Raw genomic sequence first — 21723 nt, forward strand, 5'->3', positions numbered from 1 at the left:
GTTTGGAGCAGTGGGATTCATAGTTTAAGTTAAACTTTACTTTCTGATAGAGAACTTTGTTGTCTGCCTGGAGCTGATTAAGTTCTCCAACACCAACCTGTATAAAAGGTGACCGATTAAAATGACATAATGACAATCACTTGCCTCCCCATACCCTATGAAACAGTGTGAGAGCAGCCTACTGTACTGACCTGAGAACTGTTATCAAGCATTCTCTCCAACTCATGAATCCTTGCTTGGCTTTCTATCAAGTCTGACTGAAGCTGCTGTCTCTCCTACAAATATGGTAAAAAGATATCCATGGATTAAAAGAAAAAGAAATAGTATATATACTTATGCCACAGCTATTATTTTCCTACAAAGGGGCTCTTTACTGTTATTACATAGAATAAAGTTAACTTAATACCAGCAATAACGGTTCTCACTGTATAAATGCAAAGGAAATTGGAAACCAAGCTCTACATAGCTACAGTATGCAATTGACAGGACAGGGTCAGTGAAGGTTCTGGATTTGTGGGATTGTCCTAAGCATATGGGCTTTTATCAAACCGTTTTTATAGCAACTCGTAATAACTAGGCGATTGCCAATAATGATTGGGATAACAAATTTTTTGTACCATTTCCTCTCTCTCCGAGTCCATTGTACTGCCAACCTGAGCCTGCAGTAATGCATATGCCCTCTCCAAGGCTAGTAACTCTTTGGTTAACTTCTTAAACTTTTGGGCATCAGAATCAGCAGACGACTGCAAAGAAAATAGATCAAAATAAGCATGATTTAGACAGAATACCTCAATTTGTCTAAAATAACGCTTTACCTAGGCCAAAATTACCAATCATTAGAAAATAAACAGTTTGTGTAAAGATTGGGCAAAGAAGTAATCTGAAAATACTTTAGAAAACACAAAGAAATCCATAATAAATAATACAAGACTCCACTGCAAGGTCAGATAGCTGGGCTCATCTGCATTTCTAGCAACTTAGGAATTTCATGTTTACATTCTTTGAATAAACGAGCTCACCATGCAAACAAGGCTGTCATAAAAACTGAACAATAGATAAATCAATAATAACCTAGATAATCATAAGCATCACAACAAGGGGTTGTAATTTCATTAAAATAATAATGGTAATATGATACTGAGCCTCAATGCATTTTGATACAATAACAACAACAAAATGTTAATAAAATGAATGCATGAACCATAGAAAATGATGAACAAGAGAATATCAGATTACAAGGCTGTAGATATTTACATACATTAATTAAGTGACAGAATAATAATACACTGCCTGATATACAGCACTCTGCTGTCTAGACAGTGACTTGGGGAACGTGGATTCCAGGCTCAATTAAAGGATGCAGTAAGGTAATGCACTAGGAGATCTTGTGAGGCATGCAATTTTGTACTGACTTTGGTTGCTGAAAATTGGGCCTAAATTATGATGCAGGTGAGACATCTGTTAACATGTATGTTGGCATGTATTAGATGGCAACTCAACAAGAATCGAAAGATTGATGTTTACACATCATTACCATCCACTTGAGAAGGAATATATCTATAAACATCTACTTCAGATTATGATTTGATTTAGGAGATCACAGAAAAATTGAGTCAAACACCTTAGTTGTCAAATTGCAATTGATGATACAGCAGTATGATGGTAACATCAAAAACATGGTAACATCATTTTAACACAACATTATCTGCAGACAGTATGATGATGATTTCTTGCCATTTACACATATTATTTCTGCATTTCTGCCCCCCCTCTCTTGCCTTACAGCTAGATAGAACCTTCACCATGGGTACATACCATTTCAGATACATCACTCATGTCTGATTGGATAGAGGCAGCATCTTCATCAGGTGAGCCAGTATCCATAGAGACGGTAAGTCTAGGCTAGATCAAAAACAGAGCATGGACTTATCAACAGCATCAGCACTAAACAAAGGCAGGTTAACTCATGAAGATGCTTAGAGTCTCAATATGCCTGACACCCAGATAACTAGTACAGGTACACCATATAATGCAGCAGGTTAGAAGATTAATCTTTTAGGGGATCTGTACATACTATGACAGCTTTTGGTACTTATTTCCCATTTCCCTTCAAAAACAGTGCTTATATTTGAGGGCACTGTCTGAAAATATTTAATTAGTAAGTAAATTGAACTGATACTTATGAACTGTAGTTAACAATATTTTTTAAATGCTGCAGTATCAAAACTCACTATCATAGATTTCTTATTTTTACGATTTCTTTCCTTTAGAAGATCAATTCTCCTTTCTTTCTCCTAAAACACAAAAGGAAATTCAAAATGTCAGTCTACATCATTGATTGAAGGGCTAACAGAAAAAAAATCTCAACCCACTTGGCTAGCTCTTTAGTGAGAAAAAGTTAATGTCATCTTACCACAAGGCTTTGCTTCAGTCCTTCTATCATTTTTGCCTGTTCCTTGATTTGTTGTTTATGAGCAGCAAACTCATCATTATCTGTGGGCGCCTGCCCGCGGGGGCGCACACCTTTGCGCATACCCACATCTTTACTAGATACTGAGTTCTTTTTCTTCTGCAAGAGAAGAAGATCAAAGAGTAAATAATAGTTGAAGCTATGATGTTTTGTCAGTCTGCCCCTGCATAGTAAAATAGTAAAATAGTAAAATATTATATATAATAAAATAGTAAAATATTTTTAGTTTCAAACATTACTTCCTGCAGGGCTTCTGGAATTACGCGGAAAAACTTATGCAGGATTCTGTGCTAAAGTACGTGCTAAATAACATGGAAAATCAATCATTACGCGCTAAATTGTGCGGGATTTTGCAATACATTTTCTTTAAAAATCAAAATTTTGCGGGATTCTTTACTGAATTACGTGCTAAATTACACGGAATATCAACTGTTACGCCTAAACTACATTTTGTACCGAAGGAAAGCACGAAATAACTTAAAAAGGTGTATTTTATGCGCAAAAATATCTTAGGCAAGTTTTCATTGGCTCCTAGCCACCAGCTTATTAAAAAAGGTATTTTATTATTAGCCCTATGTCTTCGCTGTTTAGCAAAAAAGAAACGCCGAGTCATTTTATTTGTTTTTGAAATTCAGTTTGAAATATCACACTTTTATGAAAAATATATGTCTTTTTTACGAGAAATAGAGGTAAGAACCCTAAAAGAACACATCAGCTGTGCACTTGAATGTTTTGTCTTTCAAAATTTAGCCAAATTACTCAGGATTACGGGGAAATTTGTGGATTACGAGGATTACGTGGAGAAAGCCAAATTATGCGCTTCCGCACAAGCGTGTAATTCCAGAAGCCCTGTTCCTGTGACACTCCTGTACTTTGGTACATTTTATTGTTTTACCATGGCTAAGCATTTTGTAAGGGTTTAAGTGTGGACTAGCACCTCTGGTACTTACTAAGCTATTGAGTTCTTCTAATAGCAATTTGTTCTTGGTTTCCAGTTTTCTGCTGTTCTGTGTGAGCTCTTGGTTTTTCTTCTCCAACCTTTTGTTCTTGTCTCTGTGTTCTTTGTTGGAGTTTTCCAATTCTGACATCTAGTTGACGAAAAAATATATAAAAAATAATCAATAGGTTACATAATCGATTTAATAGGAAACAGGACAGGAATGAGCTCATTTAAGTCGCATCATACAAAAAAATGGTATAATGGGAGAGATCAAATAGTCCTAATATTATATATAAGCAAAGGAGGATTTGTGAGAAATACATTAGATGATAACGCTTATTAATAAATATCTGATTGCCACCATTTGCTAAGGCCGTACAAGGACTGGTAGTCTTGAATATTTTTCTTTGTCTTTATGGTCCTCCTGCTTCTTGTATGGCCCACCCACTCTGCCAGTTAAAGCTACCCATGGGAGGAGTGTGAGTGTTGGAAGGGAGACCGATGGGGGGCATTGGGCCTCTTTAAAAAGAATCAAGAACTAGATCCTTTCCCCTTAAATCATAAGTAAAGTATTTGTTGTAAGATGCCTGACAGTCGAGACAGGTGAATATCACTTTTAGAGGCCTGTTTGTACTGTACGTAACACAAAAAGTAAGTACTGACCAGCTCTGCATTCCTTGTGGCAAGTTGTTGGTTTTTCTCATCCAGCTTTTTGACAAGTGAGCTAAGCTCCACATTTTTTCTTTGGAGCGACCTAAGCTCCTGACTCCCATTGGTTCGATCCTAGGAACAATAGAAATCATCATAAATATATTAAAAAATTAAATAAAATTATGGAAAGTTCCTTCATTATCCCGAGGGGGGATGATTTTGATAAAAGTAAGGATTTTGATAAAAGTAAGGGAAAAAATTAACTGCCCCCCCCCCCCCCCCCCCTTCAGGTGTAAAAATTTTTTTCATGCTCCCCCAATATTTTCGGTGCCCCCCCCCTCCCCCGCACCTCGAAAAATAAAACGAATAAAGAAGGAGCAAAGGAGGGAACGACAATGTCAAAGGAACGCGGGCAAGAGATTAGCTGCTGCAAGTTGGTGAGAAAGTGGAGGGGAAGGAATTGGCTAAAAATATTAATTTAGAAAAAGTGAAGGCACTCAAATTCTCAAATGTGCGACTAAATCCAGATTGTCAACCTGATAAATGTTGATGTTATATATGACACAGAAGTAGGAAAAAAGCTTCTCGTTCTTCTCCATGCGAGAAAAGTGCAGCACGAGAAAGAAAAGAAAGAGAGGAAGACAGCAAATAAGATACGAGCAAGGATATTGATAATAAAGAGTGAGCACTTGGCATTAGAACGTTTTAATGATTTAAAACATGAAACATAAGTATATAGCGGAAACCATGAAAAAAATAGGGTATACACCTATTTCAAAAAAGGTTGTCAGTGCAAATGGCGAATGGCAAATAGTAAATGGCAGTTCTAAGCCCGAACAGTGCTTCTGGGTACTAATCATTCGTAAAATTAAAGGTGTTAAACAAAGTCTGGCAATGTCAGAGACATACATTGATGATCTTTAATGGATAATTGTTTGATTTATCCATATTCTTCAGCATTTAGTAGAAATTTAATGAGACCCATGGTTCCTTTTGGTCCTAGAACTGCCATTTGCCAATCGCCATTTGCAGTTTCGCACTGACAATGTTTTTTTAAATAGGTATATACAGGTTTGCATTCGATAATTAAAACATAGTTTAATATGTATTCCGGACTCCTGGATTTTACATGCAAAATAACTGCGCCCGAGACTTATTGAACCAAGAAGTCTGATCTGACACTTGGTCAAATTAGAAGAGACAACACACAAAGAAATCAGTGCCCCCAATTATTAAAACTCACTTACTTTTGACACCCCCCTTTAGACCTTGGAAATTTCTCAAGGCCCCCCCACAGTATCCTCACCCCCCCCCCCCCTTGGGATAATAAATGAACTTTCCCTTACAAATTTGCTTGTTTTTCTAGACCAAAAAGTTCCAATTTTGAAAAACATCTTATAATTTTGATAACAAATATTTAAAGGAGCTTTACATTTTATAGAATGTGTTCTAATACTGGTTTTAAAGATTTTTCGATTTCTATAAAAATAAACTAATTGCTAAACCTCATGCACAGAATTGTGCATATCAAAAAGAACAATTATACTATTCATTTTCCCCCAATTTTATAAAACTAAATACTGATAAAATAAAATGAATATTTTGTATTCTGTGCAGTTAAAGTAAACAAAGTGATTATTATAAACATGATAGTTCATAGCAGTAAAAATGCAAGGTGGTGTGTAAGACTAATTAATGAATGTGGTAGTAACACCATTTTGCAGTACCTAAAAAAAGTTAGTAAAAGCAACTCTTATTTAGCTCTTAATACTAAAAAATATATATATAAAGCAATAATTTACTTAATAGAAAATAAAATTATTTTTTACTTCACTTTTTTACCCATACATTTCTTTATAATAATGAAAAATACAATCATCACTTGAAAGAGAAATCTTTTTAAAACGAACACCTTGTAAATAAATACCCTGCTAAAAATGCACATCACATAAAACTGAAAACGATACGATAATACCCATATCTGAGAGCATATCTATGCTATTATTATAGCATCATTGCATGATATGAGTCAGTATCAGTGAGTACAGCTTTAAACATCATAACAGCTTGAGTTCAAGTTACCTTGCATGCTAAACAAAAAAACAAACAAATTAAATCCAATCATTACCATGTTTGGGAATTCTTAGATATGATTACCACAGCCTTGTCTACATCCTGTGTTGTTGGAGTAGAGTTATGATGGGTAATATTTCCCTTGGCAAGTTTTAAATGTTTGCATAAATTAGGGCCTAGTGCTTATGTTAATAAATGCATGGTTGTTCTATTGAATACTAAATTAGGCACCAGCAATAGTGACAAAATACTGTCAATAAATTACCCAGTGTATGTATAGATTCTCCTCAGAGATATTTTCTGTTTTTTTTTTTTCATTTCACATTTAAAAAAAAAAAAAAAATTAAAACCATCCCCAGTGCCGGCTTTGTATATAATGTTAGTGAAATTAAATATTCTCGTTTTTACTGCTGTATTTTGCTGTATCAATTTTGGTTATCTTAATCTATTTAAAAATTGTGCAGGTTCAAAAACTGTTTAAATCATGATTGCTATTACATTTGTAAAAAATATATAACTTTTTGCCTTGTGGGTACAAGGCAAAAAATATATATTATTTTACATAACTAAGTTATAAATGAAATGATCTTATTAATGTTCAGTAATAAAACAATAAAGAAAAAAACATTTAGTTTAGTTTCTCATTTTCATAAACCATATGCTTGAGCAAATTAAACAATATTTGAATCCTTGATACAAAATTTCAATAATTAATAGGACATTATATTTACCTACTTTTCTTACATTTGGCAGGGTGAGAGGGGGGAGGAGATAAGAGACGGATGGAGGAAGAAGATCGCTTACCATTTTTGGAGAAGTGCTCCCATTGATTTCATTTTCGGGTCTCAATGAAGATGACATCATACTATCCCATGCGTCAAACGACCCAGCCTTGCGCCGCAGCTCGTCGTACAAACCCTCCTTTTCAAGCCGCAGCCTGGTAATATGTCCTGATTCTAATCCAAGTTTGTGTTCTAGCTGCTCTATGATGTTCAGTAGCTGACGAATCTCTGACATCTAGAAATAAAGACAGCCTTTTAAATAGGCGTATGTGAAACAGAGTAGTGCACTAAGGTTTCAAGCATTAGTCTTTCGTGGTAGCGAAAAAAACACCTTATTTTTTTTTCCCACAAAGGGTTTATGCTCAAAATGTCAGAGCAATTACTCTGTTTCGCAGAGCCGTACAACTTACTTTATCAACCTTGCATTGATTTATAATTATATACTATAAAATATACTTCATTGGAACTTCATAAAACATGCATTCTGATCTGTTGCCTAATGACAAGTATCACTCCGAAATATGGGATATTGAGTGGGATAAGCAAAATGGCTGCAGAAAATTTACATTTAAAAATTATTTATATCTCAGTTTGTGCATGACACTAGTGAGACAAATTGATTTAAATTAAAAGTTTCTGTCTGTCACAGCAAAAACTTAATTGTGATTTAAATTTCTTGGGAATCTCCCTGGTATACAGTAACAGCATGGGCTACCATACGTGCGTATTGAAAATTTAAAGATAAACTTTAAAATTTCCTTTTTCTGTACAGTATACATTAAAAATAAAATCAAAAGGCTTTATATTGGCTACTTTTGTATACAAAAAGGAATTAAAAATAAAGGCTGATTTAAATATAAAGCCATAAGTGTTGGGCTAAGCCCTAAGGTTGGATTAATTTAACATTGAATTGAAGGAATTCAGTGATTGCGAACATTTCAAGAGTGCTCCTATATAATTGCCCTGATTGAAGGTAATAAAATTTCTGGTTTCTAAATGATACTGGCAATAAATCAAAGTATTTCTAATGCTTTACAACTATCAACTATATAATTCGTGATAAGACATGCTGAACTGGTGATGTATGATAGTAGTTCTAACATTGAATTCTAACAATGAAATACATCAGGGAATGAAGAGTGATCTAGTGACCCCTTGAGAACACATTTCTACCTATCAAAAAGTTACGGTAGGAAAAATGGAATCGTGACAAACGAAGAAGTATACAATGTGAAAACTTGAATATGAGAAACATTTAGAACTTGTACATTATACAAATAAAAAGAAATACCAATATATATGGCACAAGTACGTAATCTGCAAGATGCTTTGAGAAGCATAATAAATATACACACATAACATACCTGAATGTTACATCTTTGTAATGCTCAGCCATTTTAGAAAAACTCAAACCAAAGGTTGTTCTAGTGTGATTTTAGGAAAGGTTTTAGATGGAGACTTGGTGGCTTTAAATTAAATATCCCACTGATTTGGTGAAAAATTTTGAGGCACTCATACTAATAAATTCAGTTCCTTGTATTTCAAACCACCTGTTGATATCCCAAGCTTTCATTTCATTGTTTGAGGAAAGCTCATCAATATTTCATTTGCTAAAGCCATCTCATTGGAAATCAGCTTTGAAAATTGATTGTTGGTACAATATATTCAGGTTGATTCCATTATTCCACAGCTCAAAAAATAAGACTTTGCTGAAAGAAAAGTCTGATAAAAAATGTGCCAAACATCCCAAAACAATGGAAGAGAAAAAAGGAGCATTTCGTAACATCATTAGCACTTACAAAAATTTCCATAACATTGAGACGAGCATTGATTATCTTGTTCATGGAGAAGTCATATCAGGGGTATGTCCTGAGAAAGCAGGCTAACACACAGATGAATACGGCTATCTAAACATTTGATTGGATAATCAAAGGGCTCTGTAAGCCAACCCTGCAAAGAAAGGCCCTGCTAACAGAGGCTTTTCACTTGTGTTTCTCTGACTTTAAAAGTTGTAGCTTTGGCTATCCGCTCTTTCAGCACAAACTCACTCTTTCAGCAAAAATTCAAACAATTAATGCGAAAACCCAGAGACGCAAACCTTCAAGTACTAAAAGAAGGAGAATTAAAAGCTTTGCTAGCATTTTACTTGTTTTGTAAACTAACAACTTGAATTGGACTGAACCGTAGAAGATCGATTGACGCCAGTGACTAAGGCGCATGTGCACGCTCAACCCACATCAAAGACTTTTCTGTAAAAACTAGCTTATATATAATTTACGGCTATAACACGTAATGACTGCTGTAGCGGTCACAGGTCAATGACAAGGCACTTTTATAGTACTAAGCTGTAACCGGAAGTTGGTCACCGGAAGTTTACAGGAAGATCTAAAAATTGCTGTGTTGCGAAAGCACAGAAAGACCACAAAAAGTTTACGGATGTTCGATCCAACGATCTGACGATCGAGTGACACAGAAGTCCCTCCAATAACTCGTAAATGCTTTGCAAGCATTCACAAGTTAAAAAGGGCATTCATCCCTGGGTTATTGTTAACCTGCTCTCTAGGACCGGGCCCAGTAGGGGGGGGGGGGGGGGGGGGGGAGGGTGAAAAGGGCATTCAAACATATACTTTGACATGCTTGTCAAACGGATATGTTTACCATAATTAATCAATCTCATGATTGACATCATCATTTTGATTGAAACACAAATTACCAAATATTTATTCCTTCTTTGATCGAATACACAGGCAGTGATAACAGGTTAAATAGTAGGGATTTTTAGGTTATTTGTAAGGGGACACCTCCGGAATTATTGTAAGTGGCATTCTATTGTGGAAACACTACTGCGAATGTTTACTTAACAAATCAAGACTACAGTTTCTGACTGTGGGTATCAAAGAAATATCGATACTGTTAAGGAATTATTTGATATGTCTGTCGTCATAAAAGGTAATAAAAACGCTATAACACGATAACAAAAAGTATAATTTTTGGTGTTTACAGCCGCCTTAGAATATCATAATCAAGGTCGATCAAGTTCAAAGACTCGCAATCACTAACATTCAAATTTACCTGCCGTCGGCTTTCTTGCCAAGAATTCCGCTTGAATTTGTCCATATCCACTTCATGTTCGTGAAATATCCTTCTGATTTCGTCAGCTTTTCTTTTATCAGCGTCTTGTATAATTTTTAGGGCATCTTCTACCTCTTTTCGTTGCCTTCTAAGGTCAAAGATCTCTTGCTCGAGTCGGACTTTTTCGCGCTCGGAATCTTTCTTGGCTTCCTCTTTTGCCTCACTCCAAACCTCGGCGCGTAATTTACCCTTTAATTCTTCCCTATCCTTGGCCCATTCATGCTGTGCAGTCCTCAATGCGTCATCCTTTTGCTTTATAATCTGGATAATCTCCCGTTCTTTCTCTCTGTGGAGTTGTTCCTTCTGAGCGGTGAGTTCGTTCTGTTTCTCCTTGTGGAGTTTGGACCTCAGTTCGGTGAGTTGGGTCGAGGCTTTTCTCTGTTCATCTTCGCGAAGATGTCTCAACTCCACAGACTTTTCTCGCCTTAGTTGCTTGACATAGACACGTTCTTGATCTAATTCTTTATTCAAGTGTACTAGTTTTCTTCGTAGTTCATCAATAGTTGATTTTGAGCTCCGTGATCCGTCTTTCACCGCGGCTGCGCTTTCAGGTGCTAGATTTGGTTGCGAAGTCGCTCTCCTCCCCTCGCTTTGTCCCGAACCATCCGACGGAATGGCTCTCCAAGATTGACTGCGATTCATATTGATTGCAATTATCTCCTTCAAACTGCTTTAACACGTAAAATTCATTATTTACGACCAGCTCGTTTAGGAACGTAAACCTCGTTCAAGAGGAGCATCATCGCTCATTCCCCGACTAGAACGAGCTTAGCCCCCATAAGTAAACCTCTTCCATTTTAAAACAGACTTGAATTTTTTTCCACTAGTTAAGATTAGTTCTTTACGAAAGTTTTAAGCAGTATCTCGTGTTGTAACTTTTACAATAGTGTCGAAAGTGTCGACTTTTTTTTTACGGTTAGTTGGTGCGAGCTCACGCATGGGCCAATGTTGTCATGCAACCGAATAACGCTACTTTCGCCACTTAACGGGGGAGGGGGTGCGGGAGGAATCTTTTTAGGACACGCTTGCTTGAGAACCATTTTTATTAATAACATATATATAAATATATATATAAATTTTCACCTTGAGCCTCAACTGAACGTTAGACGTTTTTAGAGAGTGTTCATTAAATAAAATACAGCAAGGGGAGGGGGGGGGGGAGGATACTGAGCGGGGGTCCGAAATTTTTTAACCACCAAAAGGGAGGGGGGGGGGGGGGGGCTCCGAAAAAAAGGTCCTCTAAGGGAAAGAGAAAGAAATTTTTTGGGCCCTATAAGGGAACGGGGGCTCCGAAATTTTAAGATGTCTTGAGTAAAACACTCCCTTAAAAAAGATTGTACTCCTACAAATTGATAGATCTTCACTCATTTTCAAGTAATTATTTTGGATCGTCACCTTTTTACTCATATTTTAGATAATCAGGCTTTTATTGTCTGCATAATGAGCCCCAGGGGTTGAGGTGTCACAAGGCAACTGGAATTGAGTTGAGTTGAGTGCGTACATGACATCGAGGACAAGATAGCTCTACACCATCAAGAAGCGCGCCCGTGCGGTCGGCAAGAAAAACAATGCAACCTAAGAGAAACACACACACATGGACCAAATATTTCGACGACCTAAAACCAGTCTGATATGCAAATGTATTGTATTTTAGTAGGCTTATGCGGCATGTAAAAATGCTCTACCAAGATTTGAATAGGGTAAAAACCACAGAATAAAGCAAGGCTCATTCAATTTTAGCGGCAAAAATAAAAGGAGTTAGATTTGCATAAGCACGTGATATCATGTGATCCAATTTCAGTAATCCGATTGGATGAGCGCTCGAAGAAGAACGTCATTTATAAACAAAACTTTCTTTTTCGTAACAAAACCATATCCAAAGAAAAACAGTTTAGTCGACAAAAAATCGCTCTCTGTTTTGATTGGAATATGGCTCATAACGGTGGGAATAACAGTGATAGCTCTAACGAGTCTCTAAACGGTAAACGAATGCTTCTTCAGAGTTATTTCGTAGCTGTTTGCAAGCCCAACTGATGTTTTGTTCGCTAGGTTCCTGGGTGAATTTGGACGGGTCGCCTCCAAATGGAAACAGTGTTCATTACTCCCCTACGGGCTCACAAGCTGGAGTAATGGAAGATCTTTTAGCCGAAGCAGTGGAAGATCACTACAGACAAAACTCCAAGTTAGTATCAAAGAGTAGCAGCCGCATTCAACCGCGAGACTTTCTTGATAACTGAACCGACTGCGCTTTATTTACATCCTGACTTAGCGTTGTTTACGATATTCGTATTGCGAATACGAGGAGCTAGGGGCATAATCATAACCTCACAAGGTATATAATAGTTGAATGCTTTATGATTACGTTATTGTGTTTTTTTTTTTTAGCGGAGAAAAGTCTCCATCTCCGAGAAACCCATCCCAAGAGGTCCCAGTAAGTAGCAGTGTTGTTGTCTTTTCTTTGTCAGTTACGTTGGCTAAGCTACTTTCGGGTTATTGACCCTTTTAGAACTTTTAAGCTTTGTAGATAAAGAGTGGTCTCAGACCTATCCTAGGGATTAATCGTGCGCCTTATCATCGCTGGCGAGTTCTTTAAAAGTCTTGTCTTTAGTCCTGTTGTATGCGCAGTTCGATTCGCATCATTACCATCGCGCCGAAGCTCACGTCTCAAAATCGAACGCACAATATCATTGTCACGTATAAGTACCGTAAATTTACAGACGCTTAACGCACGAATGCCGAATGTTCACTTGAGATTGATCGCTTATTTTTCCAGGCATCAATTCTTCCCCAAGAGCCAAAGACTGACTGGATCTGGGAATGGTCCAGTGGAATTGAAAGACATCCACCAAAGTAAGCAAAAGGCTTTCTGCCAACCCCCTCCCCCTCTACCCCCGTATAAAAGATTTCCAGATCATTTGCCCGTGCTCACCCTCCTAGTATACTTAGATGTCCTTTTTATATGAGGTATCATACACATTTCATGTTCTTGATTAATCAAACATGAATATTTATATATTCCTTATATTTGAATATTGGTTCTTTTTAGGGAGTGGAGACTTAGACATCCTTCAAAGAGTAAAAAGATGCCACCCCGAACGCCCCTCAGTCTGAGAAGGACTAAAGTGATGAAGAGGTTGATGTCATGCTCAGTGTGCTGGCAGGAAGGGGGAGGGGGGCAAAAAATAATGCATTTGCAATAAATTTTGCAGTGTATTTTAATGATTTGGTGTGCCAGACTCTCCAAAACCTGAATTAGGTTAAGTGTGGCACACTTACAACCTACATGTCCTCAGTGGCGTAGCCAGGATGTTTAACAGGAGGGGCCCCAAAAGGCCCTTTCAAGACATTTTCTCCTGTATTTTAGATAATGTCACATACATTTACTGTATTTTTGGCTGCTAGAAGCTTAGATCATAAATCAAAGTGATATTAGTTGATTACCAAGTGATGAGAATAACCTGATAACATTTTTTTTTTGTCAGTGACCTGTTGAATGTGAATATCTATGTGGTACTACCCACTATACTATTATCCCACCTGGTTGCATTCGGCATTGGGTAAGTGAGTACATTGCTACTGGACTTAAATGTAAGGGAGAAGATGTTCCACATCAGGATAGTTTAGTAAATTGCTACTCAGTGTAGAAGAGGGGGAAGCAAGGTGATGCTTTTAATTGATATTGCATAAGTGCAGTGTATTGCTACTTAATGCGAGTAGGGATGCAACCTTATTGTTTTAAAGCGCTCTCTTCTCATGCAACTAACAGGATGTGTGATTTTCTTATCAGGGTCTATGTTGGAAGGAAAATAACAGAGACTCATGCAGTTTGAACAGCAACATCAATTGCTTGCTGGGGACTTTTTGTGAGCTTTTCCTGTACATAGAAATTCTACTGTGCATAGTTTGCTGGTTGTATCATACGTCAAATCTTCGTTTAGAGGCTATGTCAGAAGTTTCATGGTTTACTAAGGGGGAAATTAAAAGCTTGCCTTAGCAAATGACCAATAGGTATTTAAAGAATCAAACCTTAGCATGAAATACTAGAAAACTGGTGACATAGCCCCTACAAATCCTATCATGACCCACAGCTGGATCATGTCCCTAGAAATTGATTTGAGGATCTTGTGGGTTATTTTATAGAATGAGAGGGAAAGGGGGGGTGGGGAGGGGGAGAATTCTCTTGTATGAGTATGACAGTTGGGCAATCGTATTCAAACTATACAAGACAGTCTACTGTAAAATGTATTTCTTCACCATTTATTCTGTAAGCACATAAAGTGCAAAGATAAACATATGGAATGCTTAAACACCACTAATCCATTTTATATCCTAACAAGAAGTTTTATCAATAATTGTTTATTTTCTATTATTTGTCTACAGTATTGAGCTTGAAAATTGATTGTATGAAAATTAGTTTTTGAATTCAAGTCCTATTTTTAATATCTCTCATAATAATTGGATTTTAAACCTTTTCTTCAATGAACCTTTGATAAAAATAATTTATGCACAGAGCAGTTGAGAAGCAACAAAACTGTCTAATGGATAATCTCCAACAGTTGAACTGGAATAAATATGCAGGGCAGTGTGCTTAACTGCACACTTTGAAAAAAAAAACAGGGAAAAATGCTGGGCTTTTAACAATAAAGATCTTAGAATATGCTATACTAATAAATTAGACCTAGGATTTGTGCATCTGTATCAGATAAAAACTGCCATCTTATTATGATGCTGTCTAAAACATATAACGTTAAAGGTTCTTTAATACATTTATTATGTTTGTTACAGTATAATATTGTAGATTCATGTCACTCTCAGACATGCATTATGTTTGTAAAGTGTAAAATAGTATTTTTAGTGTATTTTTTGCTTCAAAGGCTGTTGGTTTTAAGAAGGTTTCCGTCCTAAATAATCCACCTTACAGGCCCTGAGCCAGGGTGTTTAGCTTGGTTTACATGTTAAGCGGAGCATTTTTTAAAGATACTTCCTCCTATAGCCCACAAGTGTTTCTCGATATTCTTGCATTTGAGCAGACCTTCCACTCAAAGTTCTTCAAAAAAAACCCTGGCTACGGGCCTGTCATACATTTCCATTTCTTTGCAAATCAAAGCTATTTAATTTTTGAGATTAACAAACTTATCTTAAATGCATACAGCCTTTAAATCATTATAAAGATTTTGTAATTGCACCTGCACAGACTAATATATAAGCTTCACAGAGGAATAGCCAGAAGAGGGCTAATGAATTGTATTTTGCAACAAAAGCAATTTTAACACACAGTCCTAAACCCCCAAAAACTTACTAATTAATATTACATAAAAATCATGAACTCCTGGTTATTCCTTTGATGAAAAGAAGGGCAATTAGGCTTTAATCTCACTGGTATAAAAAAATTACTATTCAGCCTTAAAATTAAATAAACTTTGCATCTGCAGAAATGTGTTTCAAGCCCTTTATTACCATAAATATGCCATACACTTGTGCTATTGTGACCGGGGGTGTTTAATATATAAAATACTGCCTATTCTAATACAGGATCAAAGCCCCTTATTAAAGTAGACTTTGTCAATGGTAGGACCTCCCATCTTTTTAATTTTCTCTTGTAGTTCGGGTTCCAGCTGATCTACATTCATTGAGCTTCAACAGAACAGAATTTAGGTTTAGCATACATTTTCACATAGAAGTTGAATAGCTGCTGTTGGGTCTAGGCCATGAAGTGTCTCCTGTCCTGCCTTGATAGGCCAAACAGCAGCTTTTGAGGAAACTAGAAGTTGGAAATATATATTAAAAACAGTGACACATCTTACCATTTCTGTGGAAATATTGAGCATGCTGCAGGGACCATCAAAGACAAGCTAACACCGCATAACAGCATCTGTAGAGGGCCATGGAGAAAGCGTATCCTCTGTAACAAAAAAAAAATGTTTCTTTTGTCAGTGGAACAGCACCCACCCATACAAAGAATAGGCAAATTACATCTTTTGTTAGGATATAAATATTGGACTAATACTTATCTCTATTGCAAATGAATAAAGTGTATACATTACTTTCAAACATATGCACCATACAAATATGCACAAGCCACCAAGACCACATTTTTCCATATATTAATTATCTCAAAGAACATACCTGCATAAAAGAATATCTCTCTAGTTTTTCCATGATAATGGGTATTATTACTAGAACAAAATTAATATAAAGCAATTTCAGCAAAAATCAAGGTATCTACTTGGTGCCAATCAAATGCCATGTCCCTGAGAAAAAGCTTGCCACACTCCTAAATTCTGAGCAAAATTTAACACACATTACTACGATCTCTAGAAGTTCTGTTTCATGGTTCATCCCCCCCCCCCCACCACCACCACCACCACCACCCCCCACCACCTTTGCATATTCAGGCCAGCAAAGAGTACTTACACATTCCTGGAGCTGCCATAGTTACTCTAGAGATAACTACTTGAGAGATGCCTTTGACAGCAGCCTTTTTAGATGGACCAATAGCATTACCATGCTTGTCAAACACAACAATCCCGTGGGCAAGCTCCCTAGCAAAGACAGGCATCAGGGTTAGATCACAAGAGCTAGGAATATACTTTGTCGGAAAAGCCTGCCTTAATGATTTGATATTGAGTTGACAGTTCCCTTTTACATTTTGCAACTTAAGTAGCAGCAGTCTCCTGGGCATGCATCTAATGCCAGAATCAAGGCTAAATTCATTTAATCGATCATTATAGAAAATTTCCTGCCAATGCAGATATCTTTTGCTAATATTTTATTTATTTATTTTTTACAGAAATTCAAATCCTGGATTCATGAGAAACATTAAGAGCAACAAGCAAAGAAAGTACAGTTTTTAGGGCAAGAAAACATATCCAGACTAGATATTTGAAATTGGGCACAACTAAGCAGGTTTTTCAACAATGGAATAAATCCAAGTTTCACTCCAAGGGTATGTTATTTATCAAAACCCAAATCTAACTTGAGGTTCAGAGACAACTTAGAAAAGTATGTTTTATGATATAACAGATTCTGTCCAATATCAAGACAGTAAAAAGGAGTATATTTTTGTTCTTCTTTCTGTGAAGATTACCTTTGTCTCATAAGTGGGATATTGACACAGTTGGCAGCTGCCACTGCAACAAACGGGACATACCTAGCCAGCAAGGGGGGTGCAGTCTTCAAGAAAAACAGGAATTCAGTAGGTTCACAAGATATGTAAGAGCATGTGACCTTGGAATGTGACCATAGTTTCTATCAAAAAAGTTTTGCGAACATATCACTTGCCTTAACTAGATGATTGAATCCTACAGATACAGCAACTGCACTAGTGGTTGCTGAAGCATATGCTATTCCTATCTGCCTGTAAAAGGTATGAAATAAATGAATAAATATATTAGTAAGCAAAATATGTAGGATGGCCTTATTTATGGTCTGGACAGCTACAATAAAATATAATTAATAGTGCTGTTACATACTTGTTGGTGATTTCTGACTTTGCATTTCTGTTTGTGTAATTGACAAGAGCATTGAATGATTGATTGACCCATTGCCAGAACACCACAGCAGGAACAGTTCTGAAAGAGACAGATAATAATGTAACCTAAGTGTTAAAAATGAATCTTATTTCTCTAAGACAAGGACCTGCATTATAAAAGGCATAAACATGATCTAAGTCATCATTCCCACTAGACATCACTAATACAAAAACAAATAAATTTTCAATCTCTGAGAACAAGACAGATTTAAAAAAGAAATTGGATTTAGAGTAGAAAATATTGTACATATATGTGTCACCTGTACCACTGCAACATAGCACCAGTGATAGCCATTCCTCCAGGAACTTGAAAAGTCATGCGACCAATCAGATTCATTCTGTCACCTGTGTCAGGGTGAAAGGCGGAGTCTGCCAGATGCTTGGCATTCCATAAGTCTTCTACAGACACCCCAGCAGGCTCCTCTCCTCTCCTACGATTAGAACACATGAAAGGTGAAATGACCATTCAGTCAACTGACTCTCATATGAGAACAACTCAAAGGGAGTTATAAGGCTGGTAGCTGTACCTGAGTAAAGCTGGAATTTTACAAATGCATCTCATCCCCGCCCTCCCTGACAAATACAAGGAATAACTGAATCCTGCCCCCCCCTCTGCGGCAGAAAAAGATTTAGTTGAGGCCTTGAACCTCTATATTAAACATACTCTCAGACAGTAGACAAATTTTATAAAGATCAGTCCTTACCAATTGCTAATCACGCTTCGCATTCCACAAATAAGGTTTTTAAAAAAATGACTTTCAATCAATTTGAATACCTATACTTCTCTACCAAGTCCTTTGCATCATCAAGTTCTTTGTTTGTGTGAAAACTTTTAGTCCAGTCAGTAATTGCCAGGAAATGTTTGAAGCGGCCAGTAAAGGTTGACTGGTCCCAGCGTGGCGTGTCTAGGTCTATTCTTCCCGCCATGATTGCCAGTGTAAAGTAATAGTAACTCTGCCTGAAATTTTTAAACTATTAGAGATACTGAAGAAAATGGCTTTTTTATATGAATATTAAGAATATCAAAAAAGAGATCATTGAAAAAATGGTACATGGATTCAATGGTTTAGAGTCAGCTAATGTCATTGTCATTTTAACCAAATAATTCGCTATTATGACAAAATTATCTAGTGGTAGTTTCCAATTTACCTATTTCGAGGAGGCTCAGTAATTAATAATCTAAGTAATTAAAGTCAAAATAAAATCGAACATCAATCCAAGTCATCAGGTCATCGCGAATGCTTTCAGGTAAACAATCACAACGAGGTAGAAAACTGACAGCGGACAATAATCATCTACACAAAACCAAAAAATATATATATATATATTAGCATGACACTAACCTATAAATCAGAGCATCGTTCGATCCCTTTCTCGATCTACGATTGAAAATTTTCTAATAAAGAACATGAACCCGGGACACGACACCAGTCAAACAAGTTTAGCGGGCAAACAAGTTGAGCCCGCAATCCGCACTAGACCACAGGAAGCCCAATAATGGCCCTTATAGTGGATATAGCAATCAATACCCTGGGTATCAGAGTCTCGAGCTTCGTTCATTTACTATATATGAGCCCTTTACTGACTACGACGATCGTTCGCTGTCGGAGTGAAGCTCGAGCCTCTGGTACCCAGGGTAACCAATCAACATGGATGGACGACAATAACAATTTTCTCTATAAACACTGCCATTTGTCGGTCCCTTTTCATAACATTATTTATACAACAATGCTAGTTAGCAGTAGCCTCCTCCCCTGGCTTCTATTTGTCCCCTTCTTTTCACCCCCTGGCTTCAATTGGTCCCCTTCTTTTCGCCCCCTGGCTTCTATTGCTCCCCTTCTCCCCCCCCCTGGCTTCTATTGGTCCCCTTCTTTTCACCCCATGGCTTCTATTGGTCCCCTTCTTTTCACCCCATGGCTTCTATTGCTCCCCTTCTTTTCACCCCATGGCTTCTATTGGTTCTCTTTTTTTCACCCACTGGGTTTTATTGCTCCCCTTCTTTTCACCCCCTGACTTCTATTGGTCCCCTTTTTTCACCCCCTGGGTTTTATTGGTCCCCTTCTTTTCGCCCCCTGGCTTCTTTTGGTCCCCTTCTTTTCACCCCCTGGCTTCTATTTGTCCCCTTCTTTTCACCCCCTGGCTTCTATTGCTCCCCTTCTCCCCCCCCCCCTGGCTTCTATTGGTCCCCTTCTTTTCACCCCATGGCTTCTATTGGTCCCCTTCTTTTCACCCCCTGGCTTCTATTGGTCCCCTTCTTTTCACCCCATGGCTTCTTTTGGTTCCCTTCTTTTCATCCCCATGCTTCTATTGGTCCCCTTCTTTTCACCCCATGGCTTCTATTGGTCCCCTTCTTTTCACCCCATGGCTTCTATTGCTCCCCTTCTTTTCGCCCCCTGGCTTCTATTGGTCCCCTTCTTTTCACCCCCTGGCTTCTATTGGTCCCCTTCTTTTCGCCCCCTGGCTTCTATTTGTCCCCTTCTTTTCACCCCCTGGCTTCTATTGCTCCCCTCCTTCCCCCCTGGCTTCTATTGGTCCCCTTCTTTTCACCCCATGGCTTCTATTGCTCCCCTTCTTTTCACCCATGCCTTCTATTGGTCCCTTTCTTTTTGCCTTCTGGCTTCTATTGGTCCCCTTATTTTCACCCCATGGCTTCTATTGGTCCCCTTCTTTTCACCCCCTGACTTCTATTGGTCCCCTTCTTTTCGCCCCCTGACTTCTATTGGTCCCCTTCTTTTCACTCCCTGGCTTCTATTGCTCCCCTTCTTTTCGCCCCCTGGCTTCTATTGCTCCCCTTCTTTTCACCCCCTGGCTTCTATTGGTTCCCTTCTTTTCACCCCCTGGCTTCTATTGGTTCCCTTCTTTTCACCCATGGCTTCTATTGGTCCCCTTCTTTTCGCCCCCTGGCTTCTATTGGTCCCCTTCTTTCCGCCCCCTGGCTTCTATTGGTCCCCTTCTTTTCGCCCCCTGACTTCTATTGGTCCCCTTCTTTTCGCCCCCTGACTTCTATTGGTCCCCTTCTTTTCACCTCATGGCTTCTATTGCTCCCCTTCTTTTCACCCCCTGGCTTCTATTGGTTCCCTTCTTTTCACCCCCTGGCTTCTATTGGTTCCCTTCTTTTTACCCCATGACTTCTATTGGTCCCCTTCTTTTCACCCCATGACTTCTATTGGTCCCCTTCTTTTCACCCCCTGGCTTCTATTGGTCCCCTTCTTTTCGCCCCCTGGCTTCTATTTGTCCCCTTCCTTCCACCCCTAGCTGCTATTGGTTCCCTTCTTTTAACCCCATGGCTTCTATTGCTCCCCTTCTTTTCACCCCCTGGCTTCTATTGGTTCCCTTCTTTTCACCCCCTGGCTTCTATTGGTTCCCTTCTTTTCACCCCTTGGCTTCTATTGGTTACCTTCTTTTCACCCCATGGCTTCTATTGGTCCCCTTCTTTTCACCCATGGCTTCTATTGGTCCCCTTCTTTTCGCCCCATGGCTTCTATTAGTCCCCTTCTTTTCGCCCCCTGACTTCTATTGGTCCCCTTCTTTTCACCCCATGGCTTCTATTGCTCCCCTTCTTTTCGCCCCCTGGCTTCTATTGCTCCCCTTCTTTTCACCCCCTGGCTTCTATTGGTTCCCTTCTTTTCACCCTCTGGCTTCTATTGGTTCCCTTCTTTTTACCCCATGACTTCTATTGGTCCCCTTCTTTTCACCCCATGACTTCTATTGGTCCCCTTCTTTTCACCCCCTGGCTTCTATTGGTCCCCTTCTTTTCGCCCCCTGGCTTCTATTGGTCCCCTTCTTTTCGCCCCCTGGCTCCTATTTGTCCCCTTCTTTTCACCCCCTGGCTTCTATTGGTTCCCTTCTTTTCACCCCATGGCTTCTATTGGTTCCCTTCTTTTCACCCCCATGCTTCTATTGGTCCCCTTCTTTTCGCCCCCTGGCTTCTATTGGTCCACTTCTTTTCGCCCCCTGGCTTCTATTGGTCCCCTTCTTTTTGCCCCCTGGCTTCTATTGGTCCCCTTCTTTTCGCCCCCTGGCTTCTATTGCTCCCCTTCTTTTCGCCCCCTGGCTTCTATTGGTCCCCTTCTTTTCACCCCCTGGCTTAGGGGGTGAAAAGAAGGATAGATAAATTGCACTACTTAAGGAGATTATTGTTGTA

At 38.3% G+C, this 21723-nt stretch overlaps 3 protein-coding genes across 4 annotated transcripts in view; 1 reads left to right on the top strand and 2 right to left on the bottom strand.

Moving 5' to 3' along the window:
* The window catches only part of LOC5505590, a 45286-nt gene extending 34285 nt beyond the window's left edge, over nucleotides 1-11001 (bottom strand). Inside the window, exons 1-10 of the mRNA XM_048728888.1 lie at nucleotides 9989-11001; nucleotides 6939-7151; nucleotides 4074-4193; nucleotides 3421-3558; nucleotides 2414-2569; nucleotides 2232-2294; nucleotides 1816-1902; nucleotides 618-743; nucleotides 192-275; nucleotides 41-97 (exon numbers count right to left, since the gene is read on the bottom strand). Coding sequence (XP_048584845.1) covers nucleotides 41-97; nucleotides 192-275; nucleotides 618-743; nucleotides 1816-1902; nucleotides 2232-2294; nucleotides 2414-2569; nucleotides 3421-3558; nucleotides 4074-4193; nucleotides 6939-7151; nucleotides 9989-10690 — 1746 coding nt within the window. The 5' untranslated portion in view covers nucleotides 10691-11001. The remainder of the gene's footprint in view (nucleotides 1-40; nucleotides 98-191; nucleotides 276-617; nucleotides 744-1815; nucleotides 1903-2231; nucleotides 2295-2413; nucleotides 2570-3420; nucleotides 3559-4073; nucleotides 4194-6938; nucleotides 7152-9988) is intronic.
* An 868-nt stretch (nucleotides 11002-11869) lies between these two features.
* LOC5505568 (BCL2/adenovirus E1B 19 kDa protein-interacting protein 3) lies at nucleotides 11870-15483 on the top strand. Its single transcript, XM_032373921.2, has 7 exons — nucleotides 11870-12029; nucleotides 12098-12230; nucleotides 12434-12479; nucleotides 12822-12898; nucleotides 13095-13181; nucleotides 13531-13605; nucleotides 13836-15483. Exons 1-7 carry the CDS (start codon nucleotides 11978-11980, stop codon nucleotides 13876-13878), a joined length of 513 nt encoding a protein of 170 aa, XP_032229812.2. The 5' UTR covers nucleotides 11870-11977; the 3' UTR covers nucleotides 13879-15483.
* On the bottom strand, nucleotides 14290-19058 carry LOC5505587 (sideroflexin-2). 2 transcript variants are annotated; one of them, XM_001626296.3, is made up of 10 exons: nucleotides 18923-19058; nucleotides 18355-18537; nucleotides 17840-18010; nucleotides 17521-17619; nucleotides 17330-17405; nucleotides 17136-17221; nucleotides 16463-16590; nucleotides 16175-16224; nucleotides 15853-15950; nucleotides 14290-15682 (listed from the first exon to the last, which is right to left on the bottom strand). In XM_001626296.3, exons 2-10 carry the CDS (start codon nucleotides 18504-18506, stop codon nucleotides 15583-15585), a joined length of 960 nt encoding a protein of 319 aa, XP_001626346.2. In that variant the 5' UTR covers nucleotides 18507-18537; nucleotides 18923-19058; the 3' UTR covers nucleotides 14290-15582. The 2 variants fall into 2 exon arrangements, with proteins under 2 accessions (XP_001626346.2, XP_048584860.1); XM_048728903.1 differs by lacking the exon at nucleotides 18355-18537 and having other exon boundaries at nucleotides 18923-19038.
* Nucleotides 19059-21723: the final 2665 nt, after the last annotated feature.

Source organism: Nematostella vectensis, chromosome 6 (assembly GCF_932526225.1).
Source record: "Nematostella vectensis chromosome 6, jaNemVect1.1, whole genome shotgun sequence".
Lineage (NCBI taxonomy): Eukaryota > Metazoa > Cnidaria > Anthozoa > Actiniaria > Edwardsiidae > Nematostella > Nematostella vectensis.